This window comes from Haliotis rubra, unplaced genomic scaffold (assembly GCF_003918875.1).
Source record: "Haliotis rubra isolate DU_JTF1 unplaced genomic scaffold, ASM391887v1 Scf1105, whole genome shotgun sequence".
Taxonomy (NCBI): Eukaryota; Metazoa; Mollusca; class Gastropoda; order Lepetellida; family Haliotidae; genus Haliotis; species Haliotis rubra.
The window spans coordinates 106,112-123,879 of NW_025765010.1; the positions used below are offsets into that span (position 1 = coordinate 106,112).

At 43.8% G+C, this 17,768-nt stretch overlaps 2 protein-coding genes across 2 annotated transcripts; both read right to left on the minus strand.

The window, feature by feature from the left end:
* Positions 1 to 912: 912 nt before the first annotated feature.
* LOC124287158 lies at positions 913 to 5,011 on the minus strand. The gene is made up of 3 exons (XM_046723644.1): positions 4,560 to 5,011; positions 3,641 to 3,817; positions 913 to 1,612 (listed from the first exon to the last, which is right to left on the minus strand). Exons 1-3 carry the CDS (start codon positions 4,690 to 4,692, stop codon positions 1,458 to 1,460), a joined length of 465 nt encoding a protein of 154 aa, XP_046579600.1. The 5' UTR covers positions 4,693 to 5,011; the 3' UTR covers positions 913 to 1,457.
* Positions 5,012 to 9,376: 4,365 nt separating this feature from the next.
* On the minus strand, positions 9,377 to 17,442 carry LOC124287166 (fibrillin-1-like). The gene is made up of 8 exons (XM_046723655.1): positions 17,258 to 17,442; positions 14,806 to 14,937; positions 14,420 to 14,536; positions 12,483 to 12,572; positions 11,492 to 11,632; positions 10,519 to 10,677; positions 10,003 to 10,128; positions 9,377 to 9,573 (listed from the first exon to the last, which is right to left on the minus strand). Exons 1-8 carry the CDS (start codon positions 17,307 to 17,309, stop codon positions 9,497 to 9,499), a joined length of 894 nt encoding a protein of 297 aa, XP_046579611.1. The 5' UTR covers positions 17,310 to 17,442; the 3' UTR covers positions 9,377 to 9,496.
* Positions 17,443 to 17,768: the final 326 nt, after the last annotated feature.

The following is a 17,768-nucleotide window of genomic DNA, read 5'->3' on the forward strand; positions in this document are numbered from 1 at the left end:
ATCCTGGTTCGATTCCCCACATGGGTACAATGTGTGAAGCCCATTTCTGGTGTCTGGTGATGTTGCTGGAATGTTGCTAATGTACTTAGCATCCTTTGTCTATGTTAACGAGCTGTGAATTTGTTGACAGAAGCCGCAGGGAGACCGACTGTGAAATATTTGTTCATACTCTCCCAAATGTTCTTTTATTTCATGAGCTGCGAAAAATGCAAATGAGGTGGCCAGATGACACGTACATGTCAAACGTAGGTCACGTGGCCTCAGACCACAATTATTTTCCTCCTTTGCTATCTTCAATGACATGCCAGTCCACCATGATTACTATTGGCCATAGGCTATTCAACTGTTGCATGCTGATCAACCTGCCAATTGTCACTTAACCGGCAAAATATCGGCCTAGATCGACCATCTATATTTTGCTGTATCCACTCTCAACAATGGTCACTGGAAGTTTCTAAACAGCCTTGATCTTAGGGTCAGATCTTGAAAGGCTTCAGTCAATGCCATGTGCAGATTGTAGACAAAAAAGTTTGCAATAAAGTACAATGCCTGATCTTTCATTTAAGCTTTCAAAAGTCACACGGGAATTAATTTGCACAAACAGAACAACCCATTTAAACAAGGCCCTAGGTTTTAGAGTTTTCCTTCCGGGTCAGGGTAAAACTTAAGGGGAGGTAACTCTGGTTTGAGGTCAGATGGGCCTCTGATGATACGTTGATTTCCTCACCTGGTTATATCAGGGAGACTATATAAGTAGAGTATTCCTGGTTATATATAGGAAATACTGCGGTGTTGATTGAAGCGACTCGGCTTGCATTACAATGTTTTGCTAGACCCTCATCGGTAGAAGCTTAATTAGGTCGCATGAGGTTTCATGTGAAAGGCTTCAGCTTTTGTGAAAATAAGATAATGTGAACTCAGTAATTCTGTTTAATCTTGTTTTAGTAATGTAATGTGGACATACAACCTGTTCAAATACATACTCTTGATATCCGGAATGATTCCTAAGTTTCTGAGGCATAAAATCGTTTGAAAATATACAAATGTTTTCCGCCTAAGGAAATATTCAAATTTCCAACCCTAACAAACTTAGAACAGATTCAGACATTTCATCACCTATTACAACTGAAAGGAATGTAATGGAAATACTCTATGATCAAACATTTACTGAGGAAATGACTGCAAATCCCGTCATAGCATACATGAAACAGGTGCTTGTGCATACGGCAGTATACGATGATCGTATGTTTCGAAGGTGCAGCGACATGTGAAATAAGTGCCCAAAGTTAGGAAATATCGGGAAACGTACGCAAATCCGATCATAGCCTGTATTGCCTACTGTATTTATGTTTATTTCAATGGTGTACTGTCCGGCTTTGGGTCACGTGACAGTGAACGCAGCCTCCTAACCAATGAACACACACTGAGCACTGTTCCTTGAGTATCTTGGTGGCGGTCTAAGCATCAAACATGGCCTCGTTCTGGGGCTGACTCTGTGTTAGTGAGGGTTGTCGATTTGACTGCATGGACTGCATGGACTGTATCCGTCGAATCAGTGACAGCATCGTGAACAGGGTCAGGCGACTTCCAGGGGTTTCAAACATGGAGGCATCTGCAATTCGAATTGATGAACAATTTTAAAATTATTGTAGGACATCTTTTAGCGTTTACCAGAAGTTTATGCCTGAGTGAGTATTGTTATACGCCGCGTTTAGCACGATTCCAGCAAAATCGCGGCCGGGGACATAAGAGATTGGCTGCACACATTGTGTCCATGTAGGGAATCTGTAGGTCATTTGTCCATAACACATTGTCACTATGATTTCAGACATTGGCATGAAGGGGAGAAAAATTTCTTTAACAAACGATCTTGTTAATGGAGGTATCCTAACTGACCGACTGAGGTCGAAATTAGAGTCTTTGATTAAATGTGAGTGCCAGACTGATGTATATACCGGCTTAATTATAAGTGTCTTAAATTACCAAAGACCGGTGAAGATTCGGGTTAGAATTGATCTTCTGTAATCCATGCTTGTCGTAAGAGGCAACTAACGAGATTGGGTGGTCAGGCTCGCTGACTTTGTTGACACATGTCATCGGTTCCCAGTGCCTAGATTGATACTCATACCGTTGATCACTGGATTGTCTGGTCTGGAGGCGTTTATTTACAGACCGCTGCCATACAGGTGGACTAACGGGATCGGGTGGTCAGGCTCGCTGACTTGGTTGACACATGCCATCGTAACAAGAGGCGACTAACATAATCGGGTGGTCAGATTCGCTGACTTGGTTGACACATGCCATCGTAACAAGAGGTGACTAACGGGATCGGGTGATCAGACTCGCTGACTTGGTTGACACATGCCATCGTAACAAGAGGCGACTAACGGGATCGGGTGGTCAGGCTCGCTGACTAGGTTGACACATGCCATCGTAACAAGAGGCGACTGACGGGATCGGGTGATCAGACTCGCTGACTTGGTTGACACATGCCATCGTAACAAGAGGCGACTAACGGGATCGGGTGATCAGGCTCGCTGACTTGGTTGACACATGCCATCGTAACAAGAGGCGACAGACGGGATCGGGTGATCAGACTCGCTGACTTGGTTGACACATGCCATCGTAACAAGAGGCGACTAACGGGATCGGGTGGTCAGGCTCGCTGACTTGGTGGACACATGCCATCGTAACAAGAGGCGACTAACATAATCGGGTGGTCAGATTCGCTGACTTGGTTGACACATGCCATCGTAACAAGAGGTGACTAACGGGATCGGGTGATCAGACTCGCTGACTTGGTTGACACATGCCATCGTAACAAGAGGTGACTAACGGGATCGGGTGGTCAGGCTCGCTGACTTGGTGGACACATGCCATCGTAACAAGAGGCGACTAACGGGATCGGGTGGTCAGGCTCGCTGACTTGGTGGACACATGCCATCGTAACAAGAGGCGACTAACATAATCGGGTGGTCAGACTCGCTGACTTGGTTGACACATGCCATCGTAACAAGAGGCGACTAACGGGATCGGGTGGTCAGGCTCGCTGACTTGGTGGACACATGCCATCGTAACAAGAGGCGACTAACGGGATCGGGTGATCAGACTCGCTGACTTGGTTGACACATGCCATCGTAACAAGAGGCGACTAACGGGATCGGGTGGTCAGGCTCGCTGACTTGGTTGACACATGCCATCGTAACAAGAGGCGACTAACGGGATCGGGTGGTCAGGCTCGCTGACTTGGTTGACACATGCCATCGTAACAAGAGGCGACTAACGGGATCGGGTGGTCAGGCTCGCTGACTTGGTTGACACATGCCATCGTAACAAGAGGCGACTAACGGGATCGGGTGATCAGACTCGCATCCCAAATGCGTAGATCGATTCTCATGCTGTTGATCACTGGATTGTCGGGTCTGGACGCGACTATTTACATACCGCCGCCATATATTCCGTTGGAATATTGCTGAGTGCGGCGTAGAACTAAACTCACCCACTCACCCCAATGGCGTCGATCGATGCTGATGGTCACTGGATTGTATGGTCCAGACCGCCGCCATATAGCTTGAATGTTGCTGAGTACGGCGTTATACAACAAACACACAAACACGTTGAGGCCATCTGTTACACGTACCTGTCGGACTACACATCAACTTGTTGTTGGGGTGGAGGGAGTGACCCGGGGGACACTGACACACGTGGTAGCCGGGCAAGCCAAGGACGGGTATGCATTTGCCGTTGATACAGCCGTGATATATACAGTTGGACTTCTGTCCGAATACATTACCTCCGGATCCTTGACCGATCGATCCTGAAATTAGATTCGTTGTTTAGACGCGAGTGAAACAATATTATCCCAGCTGTATCATGGTGTGTGACAGGTTGACTAGTGAGTGATTATGGTTTTACGCCGCTTTTAGCAATATTCCAGCAATATCACAGCGGGCGACACCACAAATGAGCTTCACACCTCGTACCCTAGAGAAGAATTGAACCCGGTTATATTTGGTATGAAGAGCAAAAACCACTGTGCTACCTTAGCGCTCCTGGTCTTAGAGAATAGGGATGCCGGTCCAGTATGGCGAAACCCAGGAGCAGATATATAGTGCTGACAAATCTTGAAGCATAATCGTGGAATACCGAGATTCGAGCACATGACCATAGGATCCTGGTGTTCCCACGGGACGCAACTCTGCACAGCAAGTTACGGCGCCTTAGACTATGTCGTCACCATGCCCTCAACACATAAGAGGAACAACCTACTACAGGTATATTGTTATGTGCGTTCCTTCGTGCGTGCATGCGTGCGTGTGTACATGCATTTTTGGCGATGCTTGCCAAAGGGCGGACTAATGCCGGTGGGCTGTTCCGTGCCTTGTTCTATTCCCTTAATGGCATGTGTCAGGCTGGGCTACAACAAGCAACATCTTGTATGTATTTTGCATGTGTGCGGTACACAACGTACCCGACCAGCTTGAACCCACCCTGCTGTATACAACTCTAGATAAAATGCAACCAGTTGTAAAGAACTCACCTGACTTGCAAGAACTCACCTGACTGTCCAAGCGGTGCCTGCAGTGCCATCAACGTTATCAGCTCCGACGCAGTCAGATGGGACATGACGATCGCTAAAAACGGCATCATCAATACACACAGTCTAACCACAATGTACACCTTTTCTGACATGATGTCAAGTTCCTGGCAAATGACAGACTTTGGTTCCTGGCAAATAACGGAGTTTGGTTCCTGGCAAATGACAGAATTTGGTTCCGGAAAACAACGGAGTTTGGCTCCTGGCAAATGACAGTGTTTGGTTCCTGGGAAATGACAGAGTTTGGTTCCTGGGAAATGACGGAGTCGATGATGCAATTCTAGGCCTTCTCTCCTTCCAACCCAATTTCTTTCAAAACAAGAATTCCCAGAATCGGGTAACGTTCCCAAAAGGACCGTACAATCGATTCAGTCACCAAACAAAATATTACAATCTACAGGAGTACAATGATGATGTGTTGTTCAGGAATGAGTCATGGTTCTAATATACGCGTTTTGTCCGACAACAAGAAAGGACACGCGCCGTGGGGCCGGAATTTGCGCGAACAGAAACTTCAAAAGGTTTATGATGACAGATGTTGCAGTTTACACGTTTTTGTCATGTCATGTTATGTTATTGTGTCAACATGCACATGCATATCATGCAAATAACGGCACATTGACGTCATACACACTCCGTGTGGAGCAAAGAAGATTCCGGGGTTCTCAGACCTCACGCCCACAAACACTTGTTTCATGAGTGAGTGAGTGAGTGAGTGAGTGAGTGAGTGAGTGAGTGAGTGAGTGAGTGAGTGAGTGAGTGAGTGAGTGAGTGAGTGAGTGAGTGAGTGAGTGGTGAGTGGTGGGTGGGTGGGTGGTTGAGTGAGTGAGTGAGTGAGTGAATTTAGTTTTACGCCGTACTCAGCAATATTCCAGCTATATGGCGGCGGTCTGTAAATAATCGAGTCTGGACGAGACAATCCAGTGATCAACAGCATGAGCATCGATCTGCGCAATTGGGAACCGATGACATGTGTCAACCAAGTCAGCGAGCCTGACCACCCGATCCCGTTAGTCCAGATCCCGATCCCTCTTACGATAAGCATGGGTTACTGATGGTCAATATTCTAACCCGGACCTTCACGGGTCACTTGTTTCATTAAACACGTAGAGACCTGTATATAGATTGCATAATGATAGATGTAAACAAGAACTGGTCCGTGCCACTGACTAGATAAACAACAGTATTTATGCTTCTGTTGCTGTATTTGTAGGCGTCTTGCTACCTCTTTATTTAAGCGGAATGCTAGGACGTTTAAGAGACACTTCACAAGAAAACGTTATCATACACAATGCCACTATAGTAAGTGACAGTACAGAAACTGTTTAGATCCCGCTTGTTTGATATCATTTAAGAAGCTTCGTAATATATAGATATAAGTGAATCACTAGATGTGAGTGTACTTCATTTAAAAAGAACAGTTACATATCTTAGAGGGGTCGCTTCGTAACAGTAAACTGTAAGCATTGCCAAATAGATATCAGTGCAGATATTTGGTACGAATATTTTAAAGATCTGTTTTAAGTTCCAGCTTTGAACAAAGAGTTTTTGCACCCAATTGGTGTTTATGATGCTGTCGATCAAACAGAAATTCACTAAGAGCAAGAGTCGGATTACAATACAAGAGATACTGAATGGTATGAAATCATTAAAGGATGGTAAGTCATCAGGTTTAGATGTGTTACTACCGTAAATGTCAAAATCCCCATGTAACGGAACTATGCCTACATCAACGCTATATTTGATAGAATTTATTCCACAGGCACATTTCCGCGCACGTGGAGTAAGGTGAAATTGGGTTTTACGTCGTGCTTGAGAATATTTCGGTCATATGACGATGTGCATGCGTGTGTATGTGTATTTGCGGCTGCTTGTACTAGCCCAGAAAGCTGGTTTTATAGTGCTACCCCACTGAGATACCATGCCGCAGTGAAGCATGAATACCCCACTCAGACATATTATACCGACTCCGAGTCGACCAGTCCTTGTTGTACCCGTTAATGCCAAGCGCCAGGCAGGTACCAACAAGTACCATATTTTAACGTCTTTTGGTATGACGCGATCGGGGATCGAACCCGCGACCTTCCGCTCTCCGGGCGGACGCTCTAACCACTACACTACGGAGGCGGTCCACTTGGAGTAAACGTATAATAGTGCCTATCTACAAAAATGGCCCTCAGTGTGATCCTAATAACAACAATAATTAACTGCAGATTAAACATGGACAGAAAATAACAACAAGATATTTAGCAGACTTTAGGCCTGAATATGCAAGAATGGACAGCTTGATCACACTAACTGCTGGTATACAAAAATAAACGTAAACGTAGATTCTATGTTATCTTTGAAGACTTAAAAAAAACATTTGATTCCATAGATAGAAATAATAAATGTTCTCCACTAATGTGGTCTACCTGTTAAAGTGTTGTGTATGATACAGTTATGGTATTCGTTAGTGGTGTAACGATTCATCTCTAGTATTCGTCTGTAACAGCATGCATAGCACTGGGTGTTTTGACTGTAACCTACTAGAAGCAAACAGGGCTGTATATTAAGCCCCGTTTTATTTACTCTTTTTATCAATGACTTGTCCTGGGAGGAGTTGAACTATCTGACAGCTTCTCCTCATCAAACGTATCAATAACAGATTAAAGAATGGAGCAGTGTTGTCAGACAATGTTGTTGTTGTGCACTACTACTCGGTGACTAACATAACGGTAATCCCTTACAGTAGGGGAGTGGACCAGGCCATTCATTAATTAGGGGTGACCAGCATGATCCACCAAGTTAGTGTGCTACTTTCATCTGCATTTTGGTCTGCGTTATGGGAGTAAACCGCCGATATACATGTCGGAGAGGAGTACAATTATTCCCTGATTTAAATGAGGGGCGGTGGGGTAGCCTAGTGGTTAAAGCGTTCGCTCGTCGCGCCGAAAACCGGGTTCGATTCCCCACATGGGTACAATGTGTGAAGCCATTTCTGGTGTCCCCGCCGTGATATTGCTGGAATACTGCTAAAAGCGGCGTAAAACTAAACTCACTTAAATGAACTGTTTCTACTTATGTTTGCTGATGATGTTATTTTTATTTATGATCGTGTAAATGAGCTACAAGAGCAACTGAATATTCTAGATGACTACTGTATTTATATGCTGACGACACTCAGATTTACATATCTTTCAAACCCTTACTTTCTTCATCAGCTGTGTCTTCATTTCTCACCATTGAAGAGTGTATGAGCTGCATCAAAAACTGGATGTCGTCACACTACCTCAAGCTGAATGATGATAAAACAGAACTTATAGTTTTCCACCATAAGCGTCTCCAAACCAGTATCTCTCTTCCTAAATTCAGCATCGGTCAGTGTGAGATTCAGCCAAAGCCTGAGGTATGTAACTTGGGAGTTATTTCTGATTCCTCACTGTCCATGGAGCCACACATCAAACACATATGTAGAAGGGCGTACTACCACATTCGCAACATCGGCATGATTCGACGATACCTGGACGTCAAGACTACAGCATCTCTTATTCAGGCATATGTAACATCTCGTCTCGACTACTGTAATGCTCTTCTTGTGGGTCTCCCAAATCATCTTATACACAAGCTTAAGAAGGTAGAGAATACTGCGGCCAGAGTGATCTCTTTGTCAAAGAAATCAGACCACATTACTCCCGTTCTTCACTCACTTCATTGGCTTCCCGTCCACTACTGCATAAAATATAAAACTCTACTCCTTGTTTTGAAAAGTATCCATGGTCTAGCTCCTCAGTACCTCCGTGATCTGTTCCACCGTTATACTCCTGCACGTTCCCTTCTATCAAATGACCAGTGTCTTTTGACAATTCCTGTGACTAGGACAAAAACATATGGTGACAGGTCACTCGAGATGGCTGGCCCTCATCTCTGGAACAATCTCGCATCTCACCTCAGAAAACAACCAGACTTGTGTGTGTGATCAGATCACTGCAAACTGAAGTGTGTGTGTGTGTGTGTGTATGTGTGTGTGTGTGTGTGTGTGTGTGTGTGTGTGTGTGTGTGTGTGTGTGTGTGTGTGTGTGTGTGTGTGTGTGTGTGCGTGTGTGTGTGCGTGCGTGTGTGTGTGCGTGTGTGTGTGTGTGTTTTCAACATAGAAGGTGGAAATCTTAAACAATGTAAAAAATGGTATTATCTATAAGTACCTTGGACTATTGGTGACTCTTCATTAAATTTAACAAGAGAAGTATTTCATTTGGCGTTTAACGAGTAAAGGGCATTAATGAATATATTCAGATTATTTGGACATATGGAAAAGTCCCACTCAGAACATTTTTCAAAATATTTGACTCACAAATTAAACCCATCCCTCTTTATGGATGCGAAATATGGGGAAGAATAGAGGTGATAGAAAGGGTCCAGTTTCTCGCATGCAAACATAATCTTGGTGCAGGCATTAACACTCCTAATGTAATGGCTTTAGGGGAATGTGGACCATATCCATTGTTAAAAGTTAGTTGGATGAAGTGCATTAAATACTGGCCCAAACTGCTTCACATGTCACCGAATAGACTCCCGAGTGAGTAGTGAGTGTGTGAGTGAGTTTAGTTTTACGCCGCTTTTAGCAGTATTGCAGTATTATCACGGCGGGGGACACCAGAAATGGGCTTCACACACTGTACCCATGTGGAGAATCGAACCCGAGTGTTTGGCGTGACGAGCGAACGCTGTAACCAGTCTATGCTACCCCACCGCCCCTGTTCTGTTCCTTCAAGATACATTCTTCGGGATCAAGGACACACGTTGCAAACGTACAAAATTTATTGCTGACACATATCCATTTTTATACACGACAATAACACTCAAAATCATAATGTTATTAATTTATATTAATAACCAGAAACAACTGGGCGGTCCAAGGATCTAGAAATCTCCCAGAAGTAGCATTCCCATTGGTGACGAAAAAATGTCAAAGCCGTATCTCCATGGGTTGTAGATCTCTGCAAGTAGACCGAACAGCATTCAGCCACGGAAACAATAAATTACTTGCAAACATTGCTTGAAATGATGTATCTATGCAATCGGAATTATGATAGCGAACTGCACTACCCATATATATGATTGATTGATGTTTGTTTGCCGTCGCAGTCAGCAATATTCCAGCTATAAGCTGTAAATAATCGAGTCTGGCCAATACAAACCAATGGTCAACAGCATGAGCATCGGTCTACGCAACTGGGACGACATGTGTAAACCAAGCCAGCGAGCCTGAGCCCCCGATCCCGTTAGTTGCCTTTTACGACAAACATGGGTTGCTGAAGACGAATTCTAACAAGAGAATCGAACTCGGGTCTTCGGCAAGACGAGTGGACGGTTTACCCACTCGGCTACCCCACTGCCCCTACTATGGCTGAGAGCACAACACTTACCGACACATCGTGATGGGTGATAAGGATCCGGACGGAAGCCAGGATAGCAGATGCACTTCCGGTGACCAGCATACCCTCTACCGCAGTAGCCATTCTGACACCCACTCACATCGCAACTCCATGGAACTGGCAAATAGAGCACACTCATTATCGTCCTAGAACAGCCATATTCTGTACCTAACAAAAGTGTTATGAATATAAATCGTATACATTGTTGACGTCTAATGGCAGCGCCCTTGGAACCTTACTGACAGCTTTTGTTCACGTAATATTGACGTGTGGTCTAATGGCGGCCCACGAATGAACACGGCATTCTTGATGTTATTCCATCCTTATTTTTAGTTAGAGTGAGTTAAAGTTTACGCCGCTTTCAGCAATATCCCAGTAACATAACGGTGGGTGACACCAGAAATGGGCTTCATACATTGTACCCATGCAAGGGATGGTCTGTTTCAGAAAGTCTGTCATGGTCTACAGCGTCGGGTGTGTGTATGTGCTGGAGTCGTTGCCACCCACCTGGTTTGTATTTCTTCACACACACGGTCCTACTGGTCGATGACCATTGGTAGTCAGGGTTACAGATGCAATATGGCGCCCCTGCCCGATCCGTGTCACAGCGACCGTTAGTGCAGACAGTCCACTGGCACATGTTGATGGCATTTGTGGCAGACTGACCTGTAATTATAGTTTTATTTGCAGTTGAATATTGCATTAGTGTGCACAAAAATATGAGTATCATACTGACTACACTATGTGTCGTGGAAGCAACTACACCACACTACATATACTTTACTTCACTTTACTCACTATGTACCACTTTACATCACTTTACTCACTACATACAACTTTATGTCATTTTACTCACTACGTACAACTCTACGTCATTTTACTCACTACGTACCACTCTACGTCATTTTACTCACTACGTACCACTCTACGTCATTTACTCACTACGTACCACTCTACGTCATTTTACTCACTACGTACCACATTACGTCATTTTACTCACTACGAACCACTCTACGTCATTATAACTCACTACGTACCACTCTACGTCACTTTACTCACTACGTACCACATTACGTCATTTTACTCACTACGTACCACTCTACGTCATTTTACTCACTACGTACCACTCCACGTCATTTACTCACTACGTCATCTACTCACTACGTCACTTTACTCACTACGTACCACATTACGTCATTTTACTCACTACGTACCACTCTACGTCATTTTACTCACTCCACGTCATTTTACTCACTACGTACCACTCTACGTCATTTTACTCACTACGTACCACTCTACGTCATTTACTCATTACGTACCACTCTACGTCACTTTACTCACTACACATTACGTCATTTTACTCACTACGTACCACTCTACGTCATTTTACTCACTACGTACCACTCCACGTCATTTACTCACTACGTACCACTCCACGTCATTTTACTCACTACGTACCAGTCCACGTCACTTTACTCACCTGGTGTAAGTGGGACACACACGGTGCGGTCCGTAGTTGACAGGGTGTATCCCATGAGGCACTGACAACCGTACACGCCGTTCCTGTTGATGCAGACGCCGTATTGGCAGTTCCGGGTCGAGCAGTCTTCTGTCTTAGAGGCTGAAATTGGAGAAGGTTGTGCAATGGAATGACTGTTCAAAAATGATTACAGTAAATGCTTTGATGAAAGAACACAAGAATGATAACAATAAGGAGCGATTCACAAAGAAGCTTTCCACAAAACATCGTGGGTCACGCATAGCTGGAGTCAGGAGAGCGTTTGTCCGACACCTTGGGTAATATTTGCCTTAGAGTCAGAAGTCAGAAGTAGAATTTACCTGACGTCCAAGGTAAAGACTTACATGAAGTCTTAGTCACATTTACCTGATGTCCGGTGTAAACTTTCCTTTACGTCCGTTGTTAACCTTTATCTGAAGCCTGGATAACATTTACCTGAAGTCTTAGTCACATTTACCTGAAGTCTGGGTAACAATCACCTGAAGTCTGGATAACGTTTACCTGAAGTCTTAGTCACATTTACCTGAAGTCTGGGTAACAATCACCTGAAGTCTGGATAACGTTTACCTGAAGTCTTAGTCACATTTACCTGAAGTCTGGGTAACAATCACCTGAAGTATGGATAACATTTACCTGAAGTCTCAGTCACATTTACCTGAAGTCTCAGTCACATTTACCTGAAGTCTGGGTAACATTTACCTGAAGTCTCAGTCACATTTACCTGAAGTCTGGATAACATTTACCTGAAGTCTCAGTCACATTTACCTGAAGTCTGGATAACATTTACCTGAAGTCTCAGTCACATTTACCTCAAGTCTTAGTTACATTTACTTAAAGTCTGGGATAATAATTACCTGAAATGGAGGATTACCATCTATTTGACTTCAAGAGTAACACTGACTTCCTTCTGATGTCTTGAGTAACTTTAACCTGTCCCCTGTGGTAACTTTACCTGAAGAGTCCGACATGCACATCTTGCTCCCGTCCGTGTTAGTCCTGCAGTAACCATTTGGACACGGGGTGTCCGGGCAGTTCTCGGGGGCTTCATGAAAAACAACAGTCATCATATACAACTGTAATGTTTTTCAATATTTACCAAAATAAATTCAGATCAATATTCTACATCTTCGTGAATAGTCCGTGCATCAGTGAGTGAGTGAGTAGGTTGGTTGGTTTGTTGTTTAACGCCGCACTCACCAATATCCCAGCTTTATGGCGGTGAACTGTAAATAATCGAGACCAGACAATCCAGTGATCAACAGCATGAACATCGATCTAGGCAATTGGGATACGATGACATATGTCAACCAAGTCAGCAAACTTGAACACCCGATCCCATTAGTTGCCTCTTACGACAAACATGGGTTGCTGAAGACCAATTCTAACCCGGATCTTCACGGGTGCCGCAGTAGGCAATATTTCAGCTATCTCACCACGACCTGGAACTAATCGAGTCTAAACAAGACAAACAAACCACTGAGTGAGTTAGGTTTTATGTCGGTCTTAGCAATATACAAGCAATATCGCGCCTGGGGAATCCAAAAATCGGCTTCACAAATGGTACCAATAACAGGAATCGAACCCGTATCTTCGGCGTGACGATCGAATGCTTTAAGCAGTAGACTATATGCCCTCAGTATACCGTCCGCGCATTTTAACCTAGACTTCGTTTTCGCTATGTTGATGTTCACTAATCATGCAGGCCTTCGATTTGCAAAACACAAACAAACATCTCGTCGAAATCTTCACCACGTACGTTTTACCCCATTCTCTTCCCACAGAGGTTACTCCTGTCATATCTTCCTACGTAACCTCTGTTCTAATACGGCCCTTTCATGGTGTGAGCGTTCAAGACTCGTGATTGGAGACAATCAGATTTAGTTGTGCAATCAGCAACGTTGTTTCAAAAGTGATCATTCGCAAGGCCTCGGTAATTTCCGTATGCTTCGAGAAAACTAAACTTCTTCCCCTGCGCGATGCGCAAACGTTTCTTCTAGACAGAACTCAGTTATGTTATGGCGGATCAGTGGCGTCTCCATCGCCCTCGTTGACAACGGACAAGCTAGCCATTAAACGTCTTGTGTGTAACATCAACACAAGTCCCCGGCAGATGGGGGATATTTGTGGCCCCACATTTGCTTGTGTTAGTCAAGTTGAATCTAAGTCGATGTAACAGGTGTTCTGATTGGATAGAAAGAAGGGAGATAATTCGTGTTGCGATCTTTTGTCGCTAGGGGATTTTACGAGAACCGGGAAATATGGCCGTATTAGAACAGAGGTTACGTAGGAAGATATGACAGGAGTAACCTCTGTGGGAAGAGAATGGTTTTACCCTGATCCAAGGATATGCAAACAAAACAGTATGCAGTGTGTTTGTTGTTTAACGCTGTTATCAGGACCCGGATCTTCACGGGTTACAAACAAAAGAGAAACCTGTATTATGGTGCTCTGAATAGTATTGGAGACTGTGATCTGTTTTCTATTACGTAGGTGATAAATGAGTTGTTTTCTATCTGGCACAGGGGCAGTTATTGTAGCCTAGGGGTTAAAGCGTTCCCTCGTCACGCTGAAGACCCGGGTTCGATTCCCCACTTGGGCACAAAGTGTGAAGTCCATTTCTGGTGTCCCGAGTCGTGATATTGCTGGAATATTGCTGAACGCGGCGTAAAACTAAACTCACTCACTACCTGGCACATGTAGGTGACCGGATATGTTATTATAACTGTACATCTCAACTGAAACAAATGATATGGTTATAATGCAATCATATCTCACCTGGAAAATGATATGGTTATAATGCAATCATGTCTCTCCTAGAAAATGATATGGTTATGATGCAATCATGTCTCACCTGGAAAATGATACGGTTATAATGCAATCATGTCTCACCTGGCTCGCATTTGTTGTCATCCTGAGTGAAAACAAAGCCTGGCTTGCACGTGCATCTAAATGACCCGTCACTCCCAGACTCGCACGTGCCGTCCGTGCATCCAGTGAACCTACAATCTGTCCATTAACTTTGGTAAGATAAATATCAAATCAAATAAGATGTTGTTGAATGTTATGTCATCGTAAGGTGTAGGATACAAGCTGCTGTACCAAAATGTGAGCAATATCCTCAAATCCTGGCATATAGACATGTTAAATCGGGAAACTCTTTCGTGCACAAGCTCGCACACAATGATTCGGATAACTCAAAGTGTTTCCCTACTTCGACAAAACGGTGCTTGATTGTATGTACATGTATGTATGTTACATTTATATTTTTTTCTCACCCGTCTCTGCCACACATTGAGTCGCCGTTCCCTTGAAGCCGTCGGTGCAGGAGCAGCGCACGTTGCCGTCCCCATAGTCTATACATATACCGGAATCACCACAGCCAGTTGCCATGCAGTTCCCAGATGTCCCTAGGAAACACCACAAGCATAGCTGTTCAGTTCAGAAGATTGTTCCAGATCGCGTGGCTACATTGCGTGGATAATTGTTCTATATCGTGTGGGTACATTGTGTGGATGATTGTTCCAGATCGTGTGGGTACCGTGTGGGTACATTGTGTGGATGATTGTTCCAGATCGTGTGGGTACATTACGTGGATAATTGTTCTATATCGTGTGGGTACATTGTGTGGATAATTGTTCTATATCGTGTGGGTACCGTGTGGGTACATTGTGTGGATGATTGTTCTATATCGTGTGGGTACATTGTGTGGATGATTGTTCTATATCGCGTGGCTACATTGCGTGGATAATTGTTCTATATCGTGTGGGTACATTGTGTGGATGATTGTTCCAGATCGCGTGGCTACATTGCGTGGATAATTGTTCTATATCGTGTGGCTACATTGTGTGGTTGATTGTTCCAGATGGTGTGGCTACATTGTGTGGTTGATTGTTCCAGATGGTGTGGCTATATTCTGTGGTTGATTGTTCCAGATCGTGTGGCTATATTGTGTGGTTGATTGTTCCATATCGTGTGGCTACATTGTGTGGTTGATTGTTCCAGATGGTGTGGTAACATTGTGTGGAGGATTGTTCCAGATCGTGTGGCTACATTGTGTGGTTGATTGTTCCAGATGGTGTGGCTACATTGTGTGGTTGATTGTTCCAGATCGTGTGGCTACATTGTGTGGATGATTGTTCCAGAACGTGTGGCTACATTGTGTAGATGATTGTTCCAAATCGTGTGGCTACATTGTGTAGTTGATTGTTCCAGATCGTATGGCTAAATTGTGTGGTTGATTGTTCCATATCGTGTGGCTACATTGTGTGGTTGATTGTTCCAGATCGTGTGGCTACATTGTGTGGAGGATTGTTCTGAGTATGTGGTTACATTGTGTGGTTGATTGTTCCAGATCGTGTGGCTACATTGTGTGGAGGATTGTTCTGAGTATGTGGTTACATTGAGTGGATGATTGTTCCATATTGCGTGGCTACATTGTGTGGTTGATTGTTCCATATCGTGTGGCTACATTGTGTGGAGGATTGTTCTGAGTATGTGGTTACATTGAGTGGATGATTGTTCCATATTGCGTGGCTACATTGTGTGGTTGATTGTTCCATATCGTGTGGCTACATTGTGTGGAGGATTGTTCTGAGTATGTGGTTACATTGTGTGGTTGATTGTTCCAGAACGTGTGGGTACATTGTGTGGATGATTGTTCCAAATCGTGTGGCTACATTGTGTGGTTGATTGTTCCAGATCGTGTGGCTACATTGTGTGGTTGATTGTTCCAGAACGTGTGGCTACATTGTGTGGTTGATTGTTCCAGATCGTGTGGCTACATTGTGTGGTTGATTGTTCCAGAACGTATGGCTACATTGTGAGGTTGATTGTTCCAGATCGTGTGGCTACATTGTGTGGTTGATTGTTCCAGATCGTGTGGCTACATTGTGTGGTTGATTGTTCCAGAATGTGTGGCTACATTGTGAGGTTGATTGTTCCAGATCGTGTGGCTACATTGTGTGGTTGATTGTTCCAGATTGCGTTGCTACATTTTGTAGTTGATTGTTCTTGGTCGTGAGGCTACATTGTGTGAATGACTGTTCCCGTTCTTGTAGCTACAGTGTGTGGTTGATTGTTCGACATCGTTTGGTTGGCTCCATTGTGTGGATGATTGTTATGAGTGTGGATGATTGCTCCATTTGCTCCACAGTGTGACTGTTTCCCTTTCAGTAGGCAAAAGAAACAAATGGTCAAAAGGAAATATGAATGAATCACTTAAAGTCAGAGGAGTTCCTAAAAAGGAAAATCATGCTTAATTGCACCGACAGCATTTACGAAGTCTGGGTTATATCAAGAAAACTTTACTTTTCAGCATTCTTTATCGTCAACTAACGGAATGTACGCAGTTAAAGCTGTTTGAATCCTGCATCAATATTGTAAATTGAATTGAATATATACTGTCTGAAATGGTATATACTTGGTATTCTCGTATGAAGCTCATAGTGGCAGTGATTGATTATCTATATGTCTACATGCAAATCATCATCCTTACGAAAGGCTTAAGTCTTCTGCGCATGTGCAATGACATGAGATCAGTAAAATCCATGTCAAAGCGCAGCATGAAACTCCGAACTTGGGTCCATACATAAACACAACGGGCTTTTCACTGCATACCACCCACAATGAATCTTTTTAAACCTTTTAGCAATAAAGACAAAATAAAAATAACATTATGTAAATTATAATAATTAAAATATTTTTAAAATACTAATTATAAGAATTTACCTTGCGAGTTGACTGCCAGACACGTGGTCAGAAGAAGTCCAAACGTCAACATATTGGTGTGACAGTTGACTTCACCAAAAAAACACCCTGTTTGTGTCAGTTCTCTGGCCGGCAGTGACCGCTAGTGGACACGTGTGTGTGGACGTGTCAACAACCCTCCGTCTGGGCGTGGTGTAAACAGTTTATGATGGAGTAATGTTGCAATAATTCTCTGCCTCGTCAGAGGCAGGTCGGAACGTGATTTCCGTCTTTGCAGCCTCATGCATTAAAAATGCTGGTCGACCTCTTTACAGCTGGATATACATGCAAACCATTGACACGGAAGAAGGGCGGTCAGAATTTAATTGTCCATTATTCTAGCACGGTACGAAATTAACATTTCTAAAAATCAACATTCCTTTTAAAGGTCAAGATCTGTAGAAAAGCGTTCGTCTTTTAAGTGACAAGTCGTGATGTCGCTGAAGTAATGCAATGCGGCGTCAAACAAAACTGATTCACTGAAGCTTATCCT

Coding starts and splice junctions, on each gene's coding strand:
- LOC124287166 (XM_046723655.1), bottom strand. CDS start 17,309: ATGTTGACGTTTGGACTTCTTCTGACCACGTGTCTGGCAGTCAACTCG. Junction 14,938..17,257: donor TCTGGCAGTCAACTCGCAAG/GTAAATTCTTAT, acceptor GGTGTTTCCTAG/GGACATCTGGGAACTGCATG. Junction 14,537..14,805: donor TCAATGTGTGGCAGAGACGG/GTGAGAAAAAAA, acceptor GTTAATGGACAG/ATTGTAGGTTCACTGGATGC.
- LOC124287158 (XM_046723644.1), bottom strand. CDS start 4,692: ATGTCAGAAAAGGTGTACATTGTGGTTAGACTGTGTGTATTGATGATG. Junction 3,818..4,559: donor GGCACCGCTTGGACAGTCAG/GTGAGTTCTTGC, acceptor ATCTAATTTCAG/GATCGATCGGTCAAGGATCC. Junction 1,613..3,640: donor GTTGATGTGTAGTCCGACAG/GTACGTGTAACA, acceptor TTCGAATTGCAG/ATGCCTCCATGTTTGAAACC.